Source organism: Amblyomma maculatum, chromosome 7, assembly GCF_055883805.1.
Source record: "Amblyomma maculatum isolate TAMU_Amacu chromosome 7, ASM5588380v1, whole genome shotgun sequence".
Classification (NCBI taxonomy): Eukaryota; Metazoa; Arthropoda; class Arachnida; order Ixodida; family Ixodidae; genus Amblyomma; species Amblyomma maculatum.
Genome location: NC_139350.1, coordinates 56,140,684 through 56,158,429, shown reverse-complemented (window position 1 = coordinate 56,158,429; position 17,746 = coordinate 56,140,684). Strand labels below are relative to the sequence as shown.

The window sequence follows — 17,746 nt, the reverse complement described above, 5'->3', positions numbered from 1 at the left end:
CGCGGCCCGCGGCGTCGCATCCCTCAAGGGCCAACATGGCAACAGCGTACTCGCAATGACGGCCACAGCCGAAATAAATAAAACGATGAAGAGAGTAATTTACCGAGCGATGGGCCCATAAAGGAAGAAAAAAAAAAACATAGAGCGCTTATAATGCACAGTACTTTAAATGTTTCTCAAGCTTTTGCGCTCCTTCTTGCACTGTGTATAAACAAACCGAGCCCTCTATCTTTGCAACGCTTCCCGACATGTTTACATACAAATAAGGTTTAGTTACCAGCAAAATAGTGTCCTCGCTGCTGCGCTTGTCAGTTTTGAAGCTTCGTCGCACTTTTTTCCTTCAAGGTTTGTGCTACAGCTCCGTGTTCAGCGAAAATTACGTCCACGGTAGCAGAGCATGACCGAAGTGCCGGCGCCACTAAATTTGCCAGCGCTGTGAAATCCACATGTTAAAGTGGATCCAGTGCACAATATAGTGAGCATAGGCATCCATAACATTAGTTGCAAGACGTGAGAGCAGGCAGCATGCGCCGATGGTCAAGAAGTTGCAATTTTTAGACCGGCAGCAAAAACATTTTATTGTAAATGGGGCCATGACGTAAAGACCAAAAATATTTCCTAGGTTACTGTGGCGCGGCGTAGCCGAGCAGTTAGCACCGAACGTTACGGAACAAGCACTGGCGAGTTCGAATCTCGGCTTTTTTTTTCTACAAATCGATTTTCTTTTTACCTTTTGTAATGTATTCCTGGTATTTCGCCGGGCGACGAGCGCAATTTATCGCCGCTCTCCTTGGTATGAGCGGCAAGTATGCCCCTTTTGTTTACGACGCCTGCAAATAGCACGTTGAAGGTCTTGTTGACGCAGTATGTTGGTCAGATGTGCCATGATTTAGTGAACAATTGAATGATAATGCGTTTTTCCTTCGGTACTTAGCATATGTATGCTTTTCGTGGCGTATGTAGCTGCAGTCGAGCGGTCAGGTCGCAGTCGAAGTGGCGACGGCGGCGATATGTTGGCGCAGAAGTGTGAACGAAGGAGCGTGTCGGCGGCAGCGAATTTCGCTCACTCGCGCCTCCGAATGCTCAAATGGGAACCAGCAAGGTGCACCTGCTGCTCCAAGCTCGTAATTCAGGTGCTGCAGGTTTGAACTATCCGAGTGCGCACGAAATGCCTGAGCCGAAACATAACCAAAACTGAAGTGGGCACCTGTGGCGCCTCCAAGTATATTTTTGTATTTGCCTTGCAACGTTTAAGTTGTCTTTTCGCCGTCGTTTACGCATGATAAAAGCGTGTTATTATATTCGAGACAAAACCTACGACCGCGTTCAAACGGGCAACGTAATTCCCATTTGTCAGCCTCCGTGATCCCTAGCGCGTTACGTGATTTGTAGTTGCGCGTTTCGGCTGTGGCGGCGATACCTGTATTTCTGTTCTTCCTCTTACAGTTGAATCCCGCTATAACGAAATTCACGGTGCACGAAAAAAAATTCGTTCTCGCGGAACTTCGTTATCGCAAAAATTTGACGTGAAACGCAGAAAGAATTGCCCAAGCAGCAGCAAAGGCGTTTAATGCCAAAAATGTGTAAGCTTGGTTTGCTTACGCTTCACGGCGAGCAACGCCGTCACGCGATTTTCGCACTCGGTCAGCAAACCCATTGCAACATCGTCGTCTCGGACAGCAACGAAATTCCTGATGACATCAAAAGCGTCCATCACCTGTACGGCGGTTGCCGCAGCCGGCGCTTCCTGTACGTCGTCGTCTTCTTCATCGGAAGAGTCCTTATCATTCCGGGCAGCTTTTATGATCTGCTCATCACTCACATCTTCGTGAACAACAACACAAGCGTCAGCGCCGATGTATTCGTCGAGCTCGAGATTAGGCGGCACGGTTCCTATTTCTCCCAGCGTTTTCCAGGCGGCCGCGATCCCCGGAGCCGGTGACGCCTCTTCGTCGTCGTCTGTAACGCCTGGTGTTAGGCCAGCAGAGTGTACGGGTCGACCTTCGGCAAATCCGGCGTGCCTGAAACAGTTCACAATTACTGAGCGCCCCAGTGTGCTCCAGGCAGCAGACATAATCTGCAGTGCCACGTACAAGTCCACCTTCGTGTCTCGGCCGGTTTCAGTGTTAAAAAGCAGCCGCTGAATTAACCTCCCGCGGTAAGCGCGCTTCAGGCTAAGAATCACGCCCTGATCGAGAGGCTGTAAGACAGACGTGCAATTGGGAGGGAAAAACCTCAGCTCCGTGTTAGTGAGCTTGACTTCGTCGGAGTGATGCGCTGAACAGTTGTCCAAAAGCAAGCAAACTTTACGGCCCTGCCGCTTCATGTCGCGGTCGAATGCCATCATCCACTCGGTGAAAATAGCGCGGGCCATCCATGACTTGTTGTTCGCCTTGTACTGCACAGGTAGGCTACGAGTTCCCTTAAAACAGCGCGGCTTGGCACTTTTGCCTATGACTAACGGCGGACGCTTGTCCGAGCCATCCATGTTTGTGCAAAGCAGCACTGTGATGCGTTTTTTGCTGTGTTTGCCGCCGTGACAGCGCTGCCCCTTGAAGTCGAGCGTCCTAGCCGGCAACATCTCGTAGAATAGCCCGGTCTCGTCGGCGTTGTAAATGTCTGCAGGCGCGAAGTTGCTTAAAATTCCGGCCATGTTACTCGCCTTCCAAGCAGCTGCTCCGTCCACGTCTGCTGACATTGACTCGCCGCACAACACTTTTCCAACGATGTTATGGCGGGCCTTGAAACGGTTTAGCCAGCCAATGCTGGCTTTAAAATCATCAATGCCAAGTAGGCATGCATAGTTCAAGGCTTTCTGCTGGACGATGCTTCCGGACAGGGGGACGTTGCTGGCTCGTGCTTCCACAAACCACGCATGCACTGCTTTGTCCAACTCTTCATGGAGGGGCCGCGTCACCTTTTTGTGCTTCGAGGATGTGCCTGAAGCAAGTGCCATTCTCACGCTGTCCTTATTGCCTAGAATCGTTGACAGCGAACTTGCAGGAATTCCGAAGTCTTCAGCAATTGCCGCTTTCTTCCTTCCGCTTTCTGCTTGGGCGATTATTTGAGCTTTTTGGTCAAGGGAAAGAGTTTTGCGTTTTTTTCACTTGCGTTGCCATCGTGTCCTGCGGATGAAAACTCGTCGTTGTCGAAGAGAAAGGCAGCGAGTGAACAACGCGGCCACGACACAAAGCCAAAATGGCGGAACTGCAATCACGTGATTTCATGCTTAATGTGGCTTTGGATTTGACTTGGACTTCTCGCCAATAAAACTAGTTTCGGTTTCGATTTTGAACGCGAAAATTTCGTTGAAGCGGAAACGCTCTGCAAAAATGGTTCGTTGTGCAGAGAAATTTAGGCCATTAATTCTTATAGGATACTCGCGGGGAATAAAAAATTATTCGTTGTCGCGGAAATTTCGTTGTGGCGGTATTCGTTGTGGCGGGATTCAACTGTACTACCTTATAACAGCTCTGTTTTCAGTAAGAGTGGATTTTTTGTAATCAGGAATTGGCATTCTATTGATGCAAGCCCACTTCAGTTTTCTCTTTAGTGTCCCTTTAAGAATGACATTCAAGTAGAAACCAAGAAGAAATTGGCATGGACAGGGCACATAATGTGGGGGAGGATAACTAACGGATGGTTGATAAGGGTAACCAGATGGATTCCAAAGCAAGCAAAGTATGCAGGGAGCAGCAGAAAGTTAGGTGGGCAGTTGAGGTTAAGATTTTTGCAGGGTCAGATGGATGCAGCAGGCACAGGACTGGGTTTATTGGAGGAATAGTCAGGCTGATGATCGTGAAGTGCAGTAGGTAAAAAGCTTTTTTCTTTTAGTTTACTAGGAGGTGTACGACAAAAATTGAGTACTTTGTGTCTGCCTTTTTGCATGGTTTGTTCAGGGAGAGACTGGTTGGAAATTGTAGCATTGATACAGTAGAATTTGTTAGATTATCACTTTGACGGATCATGGGATGTTTATTTTTGAAGATGCGTGTGATGCAGGAAACACATTGAAATTGTGTCGCCAATAGTGGGTGATCTGTCAATTTAAAAAGAATTCGTACACTTGGTATGTAGCAGGATAGTTATATCCTTCCTTCACATTTCTCTAACATGCTTTCTGGAAACCACTTTGATTTTTTGAAGCACGTACAAGGTTGTATACTTCTATTAGTAACTCCCTTTCTACATGTACTTAATAAGCAACAGAGAGCTAATTGGCTTTTGATTTTGTAACTTTACTATGCTTTCTTTTATTCATCATGTTGCATAATGTCCTCTATTCTTTCAATGGACTTGCAGTCTTATTGCTGAACTTTTTTTTCCTCTGTAGATTGCTTTCGTCTTTCCCTACTTGCTCTTTCACTACCATCACAATATCCCATTTTAGCTCTAGAAGCTTAGGGCTGGAAGAACGGAGAACGAGAACAATACAGGGCTATTGGTAACTTTGAACACAGCGTTTATTGTGGAAACAGGAGCATATAACCCTGTTTCCACAATAAACGCTGTTATCCGTTCTTCCTGTGCCATGCTTCCTGAGATGATTTACCAACCTGCCCACACCTGTTCCCTTCTCAGTATCCCATTTCCTGGCTCTGCTGCCTCTATCATTATCATCATCATTATTATTTTAGCTACTACTCAAATCTGTGCACTATCCCTTGGGTACTTTAAGGGTCTTATGCAAATCACTAATGACATTTCTGTCCTGGTCTCTCACTGCATGCATCTGATTTTTACTCATGCCTAACATTCATTTCGCCACTTCCAAGCTTCCTTCATTCTTTATAGCCTGCTTGGTCTTTCCATACTGACAGTTCTGCTGGTTGTTTCTGCACGTTTGACACTTTGGTTATTATTCACTATGCTGCAACTGTGGAGCACATCTGTGAGACCTTTTGGCTGCTCGTATAGGTTTTGGGTTGCTACCTTTACTCTTACAGATACTGACTGCTATTTTCAAGCAATCTTTTTCAGGCCTCGAGAAACCAAACTAGATGCTATTTTGTCCCGTGAAAACTACCTGCTAATTTTATAGGCATGCACATTTTGTACAATGTGTCATGATGGTTGGAAATTGTAGCATTGAAACAGTAGAATTTGTTAGATTATCATTTTGATGGATTATGGGATGTTTATTTTTGAAGATGCGTGTGATGCAGGAAACACATTGAAATTGTGTCGCCAATAGTGGGTGATCTGTCAATTTTGCCATTTCAATAGAAACTGCTTATCACGTTTGCTTGCAAAAGTGAGAAAGCACCACATTTGTGGTGTGGAGAGCGCTGAATTTATCTCGATGATAAAAACAAAATTGTTGCTCGTTTGGTTGGTGCATTTTGATAATAAAAATTTGTCCCATTTGCTCAGTCACAGTTTCCGCATGTTAGTAGCAGTTAGTCTTCCTCTCAGTGGTGCCTTGGGGCCAGTAAGTGCATTGGTAGCCCTATTTGCAGTGGGAACATCAATCAGCTGATGAGCAAACAGCACCCATTCACCTACATCGAGCGACCAAGCATCACCTTGGATTGGTTCACAATGCGTGAAGTGTACAAGCGTATGACCATGGCGATGGGCTTCATGGGAAGGTGAGTGCACTTGTTACTTTTATGGCTGCAAGTCTCCACTAAAAGGGGGAATAGGTAGTGTGGTCCTTAGGGCATCAGCCTCTTTTTAAGCACCTGCTTGCGTTGGGTTACCTCCTGTCCCATTCCTTTCTCAAACCATCGTTTGTGAGTAACAATGATGTGAAAGTGAATTGATTTATTGGGGTTGCATTTTGTGTTATGATGACAAAAAAATCCTGCTGCTTTCAACGTGTTTTGCTTCTGATAAGCACCATTTAGTAATTACACTTTTTAGCTTCAGGCTTGCACGCTTGTTGTGACAGCTTCTCGTAGAAACTGCGTGTAAAAGAGCTAAGTCTGTGCAGGTAGGAAGGGTGTAGAAAGAGCTGTCTACAGAGGAATAATGGTGAATGGTCTGCTCTTAGTGTCTGAAATTTGCGTAGTGAAGTCATTGGTTTTTGAGGCCTTGAGTGAGGCATGTACAGTTGACAGATTTTTCGGACTCTCAACGTACTGCGAAAATGTCCGAAAAAACAAATATGCAGTAATAAAGCTCAATTTATTGCCTATTCTTGATTTTGAGGCTAGAAAAAGTCATGAATGTTTTTCTGTACCACGCTTTGCTTCTGTGCTAACAGGTCCGCCTGAATTTCGGCGAGAGTCTTAGTGTCGCCATAAGCCGATGAGAGGGTTGTGACCGCTTGCATCAGCTCAGCTTGCGTCGGCTGAGCTGCTGCAGGTGAGTCATCGTCGTCGCTCTGACTCTGCAAGTACTTGGCGAATAATTTCGGCATCTGTGAGCCCAGCACAGTTCCAACTCGTGGTCCACGTCTGTGAACTCTGAAAATGAGACGGTCGATGGAATTTCGACACCTGCAGTGCGAAGGTCGTCAATGAGCTGCTCACTGCCTGACAGCTGCTCGACAAAGCTCTCCTCGTCCAAGGCAGCCAACTCGTCATTCAGCACAAATCCTGCGTGGTGGAAGCAATTGCGCAGCGTTGTGGGTGCCATTGACTTTCGTGCATCGGCGAATATACTAAGTGCTCCAAGCAAATCGACAGAGAAGGTTTTCTCACTGTCGAGGCACACCACAACCACCAACCACTGGATCACAAAACCAACTCTGTTGAGTGCCTTCTCGCTGCCGCGTTGCATGCAAAAGAAAAAAAAAAAAGCTCCTTATAAAATCCGGGAACAGCTTCTTGAAGAACTGAAGCCGATTTAATTAAATGTAAGCCACAGTAGTGACAGAACATAGTTCTCTCATCAGCACGACCACGGCTAGGCCTACTCGCGATGCTCGGCAACGCACGTGAAACACATGGCAGACACAGAGGAGCAGGCAGCCAAAGCCGTGGTTGAAGCGATCAAGCTAAAAGAAGAAAAAAAAGCACTCTGGCAGCGAGTAGTGAGATTGTTCTGGAAGCGGAAGCTGCTAGGCAAATAATATAGCCTCGATCCAGCAACACTAGTTTAGCTAAAGAGCGGCACGCAAGGCCGGCACTGATTTCGAGGCTATTGTTGTCGACGACGCCACGCACTTTCGGCCCACGGACGGAATTCGCGCAGATCCTCTCCGGGGTCCCGCCTCGAACTCGACGGGGGGTGCTCTGCTCCGCACTGCGAAGTAGCTCTCGGGTTACTCGGCCATTCTGACCCCGGACATCTGGTGGGAGAGGGTGTGCGGAGAGGGACCATGCCGCCACCGAAACGGACCCTTTTCGGGCAGTGTGTGTTCTGTACGCCGTGTGAGCGAGTGTTGTAAACGAAGGGACAATAAATCTGTTCTGTTGTTTTGTTTTTGACGACTGTGTCGACTACAGAACTTTTCTCAGAAGTGGGATTGCAACCAGTTACCTTCCTCAACGAGTGCCTCTGAAGTTATTTGATCACGAAAAGCCACGATGATGCTACGTTCGAAGACAACGAATGGAGGATCCGAGGGCGAGGTGTCACGACCGGCTCACTCGAAGAACGAGAGCGCACAGAACGAAGATGAGACGCAGTCCAACATCGAAAGGGAATCCATGAACGCTGCAATGGCAAGCAGCCACGACATGGACAGCCCCAACGAAGCAGTGCCCGTTCCCAGTGCCTTCGACTTCCAGGCGCTGATGCAGGCGGCAATCCAGACGGCGGTACGAGATGCATTGCAGGGAGCAGCCCAGCGAATGCAGTCGGCTCAATCGCCACCACACCTCCTGTCAGCAGGTGCACCAGGCGTCGTGATCAGCGGAGCAACCAGCAGACTACTTGCTTCGCCCTCACGAAGCTCCAGGGCGTCGCAAAAACGTGGTATGATGGCTCACAGATGTCCAACTAACTTGGGCCGACTGGAAAGCTGAAATGGAGAGGGCATTTCCTTCGGAATCCAGTTTCCAACGCACATTCCGGGACATGGAATCGCGAACGAAGGAGCGCCACGAAGGTGTTGAAGCGTACTTCTACGACAAGCTGGCCAAAGCAAGGCGCTGCAACATCGGTGAAGCGGCTTGTATAGAGTACGTCATCACTGGACTCAACGACGAAGATCTGGTGCGGACCCTCAGCGTTCGAGACTACGCAAGCCCAGATGAGTTGCTCCAGTGCATGAAACGGCTCTGCGACAGAATGAACACCGTGAAGCAGACGAGACCTAAGACGCTCTATCAGCCGTTGGATGCGTAGCGGCAACTGCTCAACGTACACCTCGCACTGGAGGCGAATCTGTAAAGGCACCCGGACGGAAGTACAACGAAAAAGGCGAGCCACTTTGTTTTAATTGCTCTTCATATGGGCAGCATGCCCAAAACCTCAACGCAAACCGCGATGCACAAATTGTGGAAAATCGGGCCACGAGACAAAAGATTGCTTTTCAAAGAAAGTTTCGACAATTAGCAACGGGACGAAACTAGCGATCCTTGGCAACAATACAGTGGGCAACATGGTGCCAAATCAGAAGTACTTCATGAGTGCCAACGTGAACGGGAAGCCGATTAAGGCATATGTCGACATGGGAAGCCAATGCGTAACGATGCGGGAGAGCGAAGCAGAAAAGTTTAAATTCTCATATGAACCTCTAACCCGTCCCTTTACGATCAGCGGGTACGGATCTGGAAAAATGACGCCAATGGGCAGTTTTGAAGCGAAATTGACGGTGGACCAGGCTACAGCCGACGTCCAGATCCACATTGTCCGAGACGATGTACAGGCTGTCCCACTGCTTGTCGGGCAACCCTTTACTGAACAGCCGCACATAACGGTGGTGCGCCGCAAAAATACAGTGCGCATTTTCGAGGAGCATGACGAGTCGGAGGATGAGGACGGGACTCTGGCCAACTTAGCTGTACCAGCCTTACCACCGCGCCGAGTGAACTTTGGGCAAAGGAGGCTGTTGTCATATCTCCGAATTACGTCGGCTTCGTTGTACTGGGCAGTGACAACGTTACTCACAGTGACATCTTCGTCCACGGAAAGCTGCACGAGCCACGCGGCCAATACGCACCAAGCTGTGTGCTGAGGGAGAAGGAAGGATGCGAGCTATGCCTACCTGTAGCAAATGTCTGAGTCTCCGCTGATCATCGCGCAAAACCAAAAAAATCTCAAGGGGAATCTTGTGCATGGAAGAATATTCGGAACCCTCCATTCTTCTAAACTGCAATGAAAGAAAGCCGACAAAAGCAATCTCGGGAGATGATGTAACGGTCGGATCGCCAATTTCTAACGCGCAAAAGGAGTCACTCGTTGCGGTGATTAACGAGTACCGCGACTGCTTCGCAACGTGCCTATCGGAAATCGGCTGCACACGCGCAACTGATATGAAGATTGAGGTGACCACGGACACTCCAGTAACGTACCGCCCCTACCGCTTAGCGCACTCGGAAAGGCAGGCTGTGCGAACGATCGACGAACTGAAAGAGGCTGGAGTGGTTACGGACTCTAACTCTGCCTACGCGAGCCCTATCCTACCTGTAACAAAAAAGAGCGGTGAGAAACGGCTTTGTGTAGACTTCCGAGCCCTCAACAAAATAACCAAGAAGGATAGGTATCCACTCCCATTAATTGACGACCAACTTGACAGGCTCCACGACAAACGACTTTTCACGAGCCTAGACCTTGCGTGCGGTTATTATCAGGTGCCTATCAATGAAGAGAGCCGAGAGAAGACGGCGTTCGTCACTCCAGACGCTCATTACGAATTCACCCGCATGCCATTTGGACTTGTCAACACACCGAGTGTGTTCCAGCGCATGATAAATACGGTGCTCGGACCGCTCAGACACACTAAAGTCATGGCATACATGGATGACTTGCTGATTCCCTCGGCTTTATTTGAAGAGGGATTCGACAACTTGACACAGGTACCTGAAGTCCTGCGAGCTGCCGGCCTAACGTTGCGCTTGAAAAAGTGCTCGTTCTTCCAAGAGAAAATCAGCTACTTGGGTTACCAGATTTCGGCTTCGGGCATCAACCCCGACAGCCTCAAGCTGAAAGGCATCGCTAATTTTCCTACACCGGCAAACGTCCACGATCTCCGACATTTCCTGGGCTTTTGCAGCTATTTCAGATGGTCTGTGGCCAGATTCGCTAAGATAGCAAAACCACTTACGACCCTGCTTTGTAAGGGACAGTGCTGGTGCTGGAATGATGATCAAGAGGCTGCATTTAGGGAACTACAAAGACACCTAATGAGTAAGCCAACGCTGGCACTTTACGCACATGGAGCGAAGACGGAAGTGCACACCGATGTGTGCAAGGTTGGTCTTGGGGGAGTGCTATTGCAGCAGCAAGCGGACGGTAAAATGCATCCAGTTATGTATGTCAGCCGTAGCACTACGAGAGACGAGGAATGGTACCACTCATACGAACTTGAGGCGTTAGCGGTTGTATGGACTATTGAGAAGCTTAGGCCATACCTGTACGGAACAGAGTTCCTCGTTGTTACAGACTGCAACTCTCAGGACTGCCTTGTCAAAGCGGGATCTGGTGCCACGTGTGGGAAGGTGGTACCTGAAGCTGCAAGAATACACGTTTGATGTAGAACACCGACCGGGAGCTTCAATGAGCCATGTTGATGCCCTCAGCAGGGCGCCTGCCTCAGAAGCTGAAGAGACTGATGTTGCAAGAGGCATTAATGTCTTTGTAACGGAGCTCACCGACGACTACTGGTTGACACTAGCACAGAAAACGGACTCTACGTTACAGTCTATCGCAGACACCCTGAAGGGATCCTCGAAGACGAAAGAAGTGCACTGCGTAAGAAAGGAGTATGCCCTGGTAGTAGGGGTGCTTTTTAGATCATCCAACAACGGTGAGGAGCGCTTGTTATGGGTGGTGCAAATTGTGAGACGGGGTCACGACGATGTGGGACACTTTGCAGTTGACAAAACTATGGCCTTGCTAGAAAGCAAATATTGGTTCCCAAGGATGCGACGTTACGTAAAACGGCACATCTCATGCTGCTTGGAATGTTTGTATCGAAAAGCTCCTTCCGAAAAAAAGCCGGGAAGGCTGCACAGCATCAAAAAAGTGGCCGTGCCTTTCGATACGATCCATATGGATCACTTGGGCCCATTTATCCGCAGCACTAGCGGCAATACGCATGTCATTGTGGCAGTGGATAGCTGTGAGAAGCACCGCGTCAAGCTATGCAAAGGGTTTTCTTCGAGACCTTGTTGCCACTTTCGAGGCTCCAAGAAGACTGATCACTGACCAGGGAACCGCTTACACCAGCTGACAGTTCGAGAAGTACTGCAAGTCGCTCAACATAATTCACGTGAAGAACGCAACGTGCACGCCTAGGGCCAACGGGCAGGTCGAGAGGTACACTCGAATGATAACGCCCGCCATTGTCAGTCTATCAAAACGAGGCGACGGAAAGGACTGAGACGAAACCCTAACGCAAGTGCAATGGGGAATCAACAACACCGTAAATCGAGCAACGAAAGCGCGCCATTCAGTCTGCTTTTCAACTTTCACCCACGAAACGTGACAGGAGACCCAGTTGATGACGCCGTCGCACTGGAGCTTGACGCCAGCCTACTTAAGCTACGGGAGACGGCAATTGACAATATTCGTCAGAAGCAGAAGAAAGTTTCAACAAACGACGAAAGACAGCGCCCAGCTTCCAACCAGGCGACATGGTGTTGACCAAGAGGGAGCTAGTTTCAACAGGAGAGTCGCACAAGCTGTGCCCAAAGTACAGGGGACCGTACATGGTCATGGAAACGCTTCCCAACGACCGATACAAAGTGCAAGACTTCCCCGAAGTACAGCGTGCCCGGCGATTCTACGAAGGCGCTTCACATTGGGAACCTCGGCCAGCGGCGATTCCTCTTCAGAGGGCGGTTGAAAAGAAAAGGATGGCCGAATGTTGTCGACGACGCCACGCACTTTCGGCCCACGGACGGAATTCGCGCAGACCCTCTCCGGGTCCCGCCTCGGACTCGACGAGGGGTGCTCTACTCCGCGCTGCGAAGTAGCTCTTGGGTTACTTGGCCATTCGGACCTCGGACATCTGGTGGGAGAGGGTGTGCGGAGAGGGACCGAGTGGACCGTGCCGCCACCGAAACGGACCCTTTTCGGGCAGTGTGTGTTCTGTACGCCGTGTGAGCGAGTGTTGTAAACGAAGGGACAATAAATCTGTTCCGTTGTTTTGTTTTTGACGACTGTCGACTACACTATCGAAGGAAAAAGTAAACAAGATGTTGGCGACACCGCTCAAAATGTGTGGCGGTTGGCCCGGCTGACACTTGGAACGGCCGAAAAATCTAATAGCAATCCCTAGAGTGTCCGAAATTTTGAGCCGCGTAATACATTGACTTTATAAGGTATGTCCTAGGGCCGGGAGAAAGTCTGGATAATCAAGCATGTTCGAAAAATTAGGTGTCTGAAAAATCAGTTGTCGACTGTATCTGGCAAAGAACAGAGTTAAGTTCTTCATTCGGTGTTAATGGATGACTGGATGTTGGAGCAAGCCAGGAAGCTGGTGGAGCAACTTGATAAACAACTGGAGAACTTTGGTACAAGTGTTATGACTAAAAAAAAAAAATTTGGCTGAAGGCTTAGCTTGGTTAAGCCTGGTGATTGCGAAAGCAATACCGTAGCTATGCTTTGTTCAGCTGGTAGTGTTGCTGGTGGTGGTGCTTGTGATTGGACTTGTGGTTATGCAGTGATATTACCTGGTTATTCTGTGTACAGCTAGTAGCGATGCGAGAATTGCTGTGGCTGCAATGATATACTTGTTTGTAGGCAAGGTTAATGCAGAATGCATAACTGCTGCTCCGACACCGGCTGCAACGGCATTTTTTACACCAGTAGATAGCACGTTAGAAACACTCTTAGTAGCTATACTGCCCCTGGTGGGTTCATCTCCTATAGACTGCAAGGCCACACCGTCTACAGAAGTAGCGACCGAAGTGCCGACAATCTTGTTGAACCCACCTCTATTACGTGCATGAGGATGTGTCAAACCTCCTGAACACTATGTGAGGTCGGCCTTACTCTAGGTGTGTAAGGCTGTACTCAAATCGGTGCTTTAAATGTAGGTTTAAGGGGCAATTTGAAGATTCGGTCATTTTGTTTTGCAAATGAGACACATTGTATTTACTTTGACTCAACTTTATTCAATCCGATAAAGACACTCTGGTGATCGGTAAAGAAATGGCTCCTCGTTTGCACATCACGTGGTAGGCGGCATCACAACGTCTGGCCGGCGGCGCGCCGCGCGCCCGGTGATGGCGTGATGTCGCACTGCTAGGTGCACCGCGCGCGGTGGGCGCAGGAGTTAGGCAGCAGCCACCACGTGCGGCCTCGCGACGGCACAAGTTGGAGCCCTGCTCTTGCAGCTGTGATTTCACACTGCTAGGCGCGCCGTGCACGGCGGGCGCAGGAGTTAGGCGGCAGCCGCCACGCGCGGCCTCGCCTCGCGACGGCACAAGTTGGAGCCCTGCTCTTGTAGCTGTGACGTCACACCGCTAGGCGCGCCGCGCGCGGCGGGCGCAGGAGTTAAGCAGCAGCCACCACGTGCGGACTCGCCTCGCGACGGGTCCCCCTGGTTTTTGCGGCAGATGATATGACGTCATAGCAGAGGTCAAGCTAAAGGTCAGTGGTAGCTACTGCGGCCTCACCATGGGAGGAGCTGAAAGTGAAAGTAGTATTGCTTTCGCAATAAAAAAAAATAGCTGTGGTTGGCTAAACAGCGACAAGGGACTCCGTGTCCCTGCAGTTGAGCTAGTACCTCTTGCACCAGCTCTAAAGAAGTTGCTGCTCCCAGCGCTGTGCCAGCGTCAGCGCCCTATCGCAAGGAGTAGCTCCAGCAAAAGACACTCGGGCGCAGTCCCGCGCTCCAGAAGTGCGTCCCTTTCCACACAAACACACAAAAAAAATACAGTAACTGTAGCTTCTCTTTTTTTTGCAAGCGCATGTGCACTACACGTCGTAAGCTGTCCGACCGTTTCGCCTCTGACCATTCCCACTCAGGCAACGGGACAGCCAGGGGCCGAGTTAGGGTCCGAGTCGAGGCAAGCAGAGTGCCTGCAGTTTCCCGTAGAAAGGGAAGTGTGCTGTGGGGGTCCGAATGAAGAGCTTTTGTTTCAGAACTAATGGTCTCCTTCTAGAAACAGAGTGTCTGAAATGAGACCAGCTGTGATGCACAGTTCGCGCAGCAGCACTCGGCAGACATATTTCCTCACAACCAAGCATACCAACCAGCAGTGCGCTGAACCTTACACCTGCCCCCCAAGACTCTGGGAGTCTGCCGAAAGATAAGCAGAGGCAAACCAACAAGAAAAAGCTCAAGCCAGCTATAGAAGCCAGTGAGCCTGACTGCGCAACCCTTCGTCACACACATGCACAAACACGTGCACAGAAATTCCAACCGCTGAGGCCGAACAGACACAGGCCTTACACACAGCTAAGGAGGTATGGAAAGAGCACTGTCAGCTGAAGGAGTGCATGCTAGCACTCACCCTTTCCAGTCTCAGGTCAACTGTTTGGCCTTGTCACTACTATTCTATACTGATGTAAATGACCTAAACAAATGTTTTGTGGTGAAAAAGTGGCCAAGCATGCAAAGAAGCAAGCAATACTAGAGAACAGAGCCAAGCATTTACAGGGGTACTAGAGGTGCGCCAATGGCACCATTTTGATACAGCTGCACATTTCTGCACCAAGCTGTGCCATAAACGTGAAATTTGTAAATTTGTGCCATGCAGTACCAAAATGCCCCGAGAAGCCGCAAAAATTTGCCATACTCAGGGACAACTTTCTGCGACCATGATATGGTCAGTCACAATGTTTCATACACTACGTGAGTCACTGGCATCTTAATTAGTTTCATTTTGAGATGACGGCACGTCATTCTAAAGCCTGCTCATAGTTTTCTCGCTCGCATCCACATGATTTTCCACCCTTTGAGTACGCTGAACCGTTGCGGTTTGAGGATGCTTCACTGCACGGGTCACAACTTTATGGTACGTGAAGCGTCCCCATAGCGCAGAGGGGCCGTTAGTAACGATCGGCACCACTGCTACTGTGCCGCACTGCGAAAAGGGCCGTTGTGGTACTTGTGATTTGGGGGCAATATTTCAACACGTGTGTTTTAGGCGCTACATGCTTTGTGTGGGTGTAGCTCTAGTTCTTTATGCGGCTCTTCGAAGTTTTCGATATCATGTTGGGCCATTCATGTACAGTAAGGTTGTTCTTATGTTGTCTCGTCGGTAAACTCACTTTCCCGTCGTCAGACAGCGTAGGAGGTGTCAGTTATGGCTTCTGTGTTAGTGCTAAGGTGGTACATGTGAAGTTTATTTTGGTCGTCAGCAGGTCGGTAAACACGCAGCAGCATTGAATTCCATAATGCCGCAGTGGAGCTCAAGACTGCCAAAATTAACATTTATGGATGCTGGAACGCTGAAATACTATATGCGTCCTCTTTTCGCTGGCTTTCACCTTCAACTATGCATCAACTGGCCCAACAAGTTACGCTTCTTGAATACTATAAAATCTGCTTTGTGCACCAAAATATACAACCTAACATTCCGAGCCATTGCCCACCTCCCCTTAATCAAATATTGTGTCAAAACCACCCAGTTTTCGCTAGCGCATGGAAATCGTAAATCACGGTCTGAAGAAGCTGTCGCTCGCCAGTATTGTTTGCTTATGACTTGCTTTCTTATCTGCTTTTCGCATTTGCCCTTTCGCCTTTTGATTGCTGGTTTTCTTTTCTTTTTTCTGTGTCTGCTTTTGAATCAACATTTTGTTTTTGTTTTATTTTTGCACTGGGCATGCTTTTGGGCACAGGCTGATCGCAGTCATGATATAATGCGAAGATTATTCTAGGCACTATAGTCACGGTTTCGAATTGAGCTCTTCTGGAGCTGCTCTTGCACGGCACAAGCTGTGGATTTCGTGACAGTAAAACATTATTTTATGAGTCTTGCGAGCAAGATAAGATCCAGTAATTAAGGTTGTCAAACCGTGCTAGATGCAAAAAAAAAAAAAAAGCATATTCTTTAGCTTTTCTCATGCTTTTTTCAGTCCCCAAAGTTTGAAAATTTAGCCTCCTTGTTTTTTTGGAGCACATTTTTTTTTTTTTTTTTTTTACTGTGATATTATGCCTTGCAGTACAAACCGCTTATTCACAAAAATAGGTACACGCAGTGTCGGTGATAGGTGGCCCTTGCTATATTTCTTTTGGATCATGTTCATATGGTCCGATATTCACATCTTTTCATTTTTTGTGCCAAAAGTAAGGTTTTTTTCATGTTTAACAGCTCCAAAATTTGAATTCGTGCTGCAAAGTGCAGTGCTTTTTTTTTTTTCCTCTGAGCTGCTCCAAAAATGGATTTTACTGCTCCAAAAATTGCTACACATCCTTTTCAGCTGCTGCACCCCTGCATTTAGTGCAGCGCCTTAATACATAGTAGCATGGCTTTCTTACTGCTGCTGGAGGCTACCCAGTGATCCTTTTTCCTTTCTTGCAGCCTCATCAACCGAACCAATCAACAACGCGCCAACTTGCTTGACATGGCAGACGCCTTTGTGAACACCTTGGTTGAGCTTGCAAAGCTGCTTCTTCACAAGGTACGGCTCTATCTGTTGTCTGTTGATTGTTGGTGCAGCTCTAAAATGGTGGGAAGGGGCCGACCCATGAATTGATGGTTTTAAATATTTGTATCTGTAGTGTGCCTCGTTCCTTTTTGTGCTTTCTGGTATTTTTGTGCTGAAATTCACCGATAAATAGTAATAATAAAATGTTTCATAACTGGAGACAAAGTTGGCATATTGGGAGAACTCCTATACGTTCTCTGCATTTTTCTCTATTCTGGTTTCCTGTATGATAATCATCTTGTGAAGCAGATTTCTTCTTAAGAGGGGACGCGTGGATCAGATCGCGAAAATCACATAAAAAATTGATTTTTGGAAACCACGCGTTTTGGTATCTACAACACCTAATCTAAGTTGTATCAAGATGGTTTGGCTGAAAACGCACTAAAAGTGCCTGAAAAAAAATTTGTCAGTGCACAGGGCGAAAAAGCAGCTTTAAATCTTGCAAAATCACCGAAGTTCGCGGAGCCTTATCTCTGTCTTTCCCGCCACCGAGCGCCGCCATCTTGGTATCGTTCGAAAGCTCAGCGTCTCGCCGTGCCGTTTGTGAATTCTTCGGTCATCGCCATCTTGTAACAATCGCACAAACACAAAAGAAGCGTGGGTCTGCCGGGGGTGGATCACGCGGGCCCTTTGATGAAAGCGCGCCTCCGATTGGCTGCCGTGTTGAAAGGCGCCCTCCCATTGGCTTCTGCTGCGGCAGTGTGGGCAAGTTGGCAACCGCAGCGGAACGCTGCTGTCTGCTTCACGAACCACACCGGCGTCTTCATTTCTCGCAGCTCCCATGATAGAGATGGTTCACCGCTCGTTTGAGAAGAAATTTTTGATGAAGCACGTCTTAGGAAAACGGAAGCGCAAGCCTCCTACGGCGAGAAAAATACGGCAGCCAGCACGAGACGGGGAGCCGGCAGAGCACCAGACTGAGCATGCGGATAGCGTGGCGTGCTATCTTGCACCGTTCGACAGCAGCAGCGAAGCTGGTAATCTGCCTATGCCATCAACGCCGATTACTCAGACGACTAATGACGCACCAGCGGAGGCTCTCGCACCGCGGCGAGCGGCCGCGATAATCAGCAGTCAAGATTGCGTT

General features: G+C 48.6%; 1 protein-coding gene across 2 annotated transcripts in view; it reads left to right on the top strand.

The window, feature by feature from the left end:
• Swt1 (Swt1 RNA endoribonuclease) overlaps positions 1 to 17,746 on the top strand; it is a 130,257-nt gene that overhangs the window by 100,585 nt on the left and 11,926 nt on the right. For both annotated transcript variants that reach the window (XM_084609105.1, XM_084609104.1), the window contains 2 exons: positions 5,460 to 5,591; positions 16,533 to 16,632. In XM_084609105.1, coding sequence (XP_084465231.1) covers positions 5,460 to 5,591; positions 16,533 to 16,632 — 232 coding nt within the window. The remainder of the gene's footprint in view (positions 1 to 5,459; positions 5,592 to 16,532; positions 16,633 to 17,746) is intronic.